General features: G+C 40.6%; 1 protein-coding gene across 1 annotated transcript in view; it reads right to left on the bottom strand.

The window, feature by feature from the left end:
* Positions 1–338, bottom strand: part of LOC101845711 (matrix metalloproteinase-14) — a 15,518-nt gene extending 15,180 nt beyond the window's left edge. The window contains exon 1 of the mRNA XM_005105043.1: positions 165–338. Within this exon, the coding sequence (XP_005105100.1) occupies positions 165–338 (174 nt within the window). The remainder of the gene's footprint in view (positions 1–164) is intronic.
* Positions 339–1,977: the final 1,639 nt, after the last annotated feature.

The following is a 1,977-nucleotide window of genomic DNA, read 5'->3' as shown; positions in this document are numbered from 1 at the left end:
TACACGCACGCACACAAATATACTAGCGTAAGTATATTATTATTGATAGTCAGGTAACAACTAGATAGATAGATAGATAGATAGATAGATAGATAGATAGATAGATCACCTTACACATTCTTCAGAAGTCCCCACTTTCAATACTACGACGTATCGATACTTACCAATACATCAAACGTCTCCCCCGATTTCTGTTTAGCAAACAAGTCCTTAGTGACGTCAGAGAGGCCCAAAATAGTCGACAGAGGGTTCCCCTCGTCCACAGACACTGCATCTGTCCTTTCTACCATCACGAGGAACACCATAGCACAGAATATCACGTCACACGCCTTCTTCATAATGAGGCTCTGTTTCACTCGGTTCCACGAAAACAAAGATGGCTCGTTTTAAGAAAGAAATAATTGTGTGAGTGTCGTATGCTGGTCACTGAGTCCTTTACGCTCGCAAAGAAAGGAAAAGTTTGAGGGGGTGTCTTCTTTTCTTCTCTTTAAAGGTTAGAATATCTGTCCACAGCTCCGGAAGAAGGTAAAATTCGAACTAGAATCTAGTTCTTTTTCAAACTTCCCAGCGATAATCTATGGTGACGCTGGATTTTGTCTAATTTTTCTGTCTCTAGTTTGGCGAATTTATTGCCTTGATCTTCGATAGAACGATGGCTCATGAACTTGTTTGTTTTCTTTGAGCTTTGTGAAACTTTAATGACTATTCATTCCTATCGCACTAGACTCTAAATAAGTTCTTATCAGACTGTGGTAGTACTGATAAGACGTGTGTTTAAAGGGAAATAATAATTGATAAATTCTCCTTGGCAACTGTTACGTGCTGTGGGGCCTATATACTCTCTTTACTTTAGATTCATGTTCTGGAAGTTTCTTTTGAGCAAACAGTTGGCGGGTTTATCTGACCTGAGCCGAGCGAGACGCGCCGCTTTGACTGGCCAGTTGGTGGCCTACAAGATTGACATAGTTAGGGCTGGCGTTTTAGTTTTATACCACGGTCGGAAAATGGCGTTTAACCCACTGAAATGTAGGTGAAGTTCAGACCAGGAGTAATTAGATCAGATTCTGACATATTTCTGGCACACCCACGCCTGAGATAGGAAATCTCATGGCTCAACATTTAAGTTTCTTTTCCTGCGATAGTTTCGTGCAAGTCTCGATAGTTTCGTGCAAGTTTACACGGTATATGTTTATCGTCTTTTTCAATGCAGTAAACTTAATATAAGATGAGTGTGTGGTTGGCGGGTGCATTCGTGTGTTTTTGGGTGAAATTTAATCTTCCTGTCGGGCAAAATAGCAATGGACGAATGAATAAATAAATAAGTAAATGAATAAATAAATAGATGATGTGGTTTGCTCCTCCTTTCCTATCAAACATCTATTGTCGTTCTCTCTCCTCCTGCTTTTTTTGTGTTTGTTACTCTCTTGTAATAACCTCTATTCCTCGGCTCTTAAAAGACGTTAGTGAGTTACTTACTTACTTATCCCATAGTGTTGGTGACCACTGAGCCACCAAGGATGATCTGGCAACCACTCTTCGCCATACTTTTCTATCTTAAGTCTTTCGAAGGGCTTCACTACCCAAAGTTAAGCTTGTCCAACCCGCTATGAAGTCTTCCCATCTTCCCATCTCTTTTTCTGTCTGCCTATCCTTCTCCCTCCTTTCACTGTGCCCCGTAGCATTATCTTTGCAAGTCTTGTTAATCTTGTTATGTGCTCATACCATCCCAATTTGGTCACTTTTAAGAAAAAGCGGGCTATCCCAGATTTCGGGGGTTTCCAGAAATCTTGACCTATACCAAAAATGGACATTGCCCTACCTATTTGAGAAGCTTGGTTTCATGGGTGTGTGTGTTTGTTTTGTTATAGAGAAAACTCCCCTTGTCTTCTAAAAAGATAGAAACAAGGGGCAAAAACTTTCCCTTCGATTTTCTAAAAACAGCATGTATCGGGATAGCCCCCCTGTGCTTAAAAACGA

The sequence above is a fragment of the Aplysia californica genome, unplaced genomic scaffold (genome assembly GCF_000002075.1).
Source record: "Aplysia californica isolate F4 #8 unplaced genomic scaffold, AplCal3.0 scaffold00449, whole genome shotgun sequence".
Classification (NCBI taxonomy): Eukaryota; Metazoa; Mollusca; class Gastropoda; order Aplysiida; family Aplysiidae; genus Aplysia; species Aplysia californica.
This window is presented reverse-complemented; position numbering and strand designations above follow the sequence as displayed.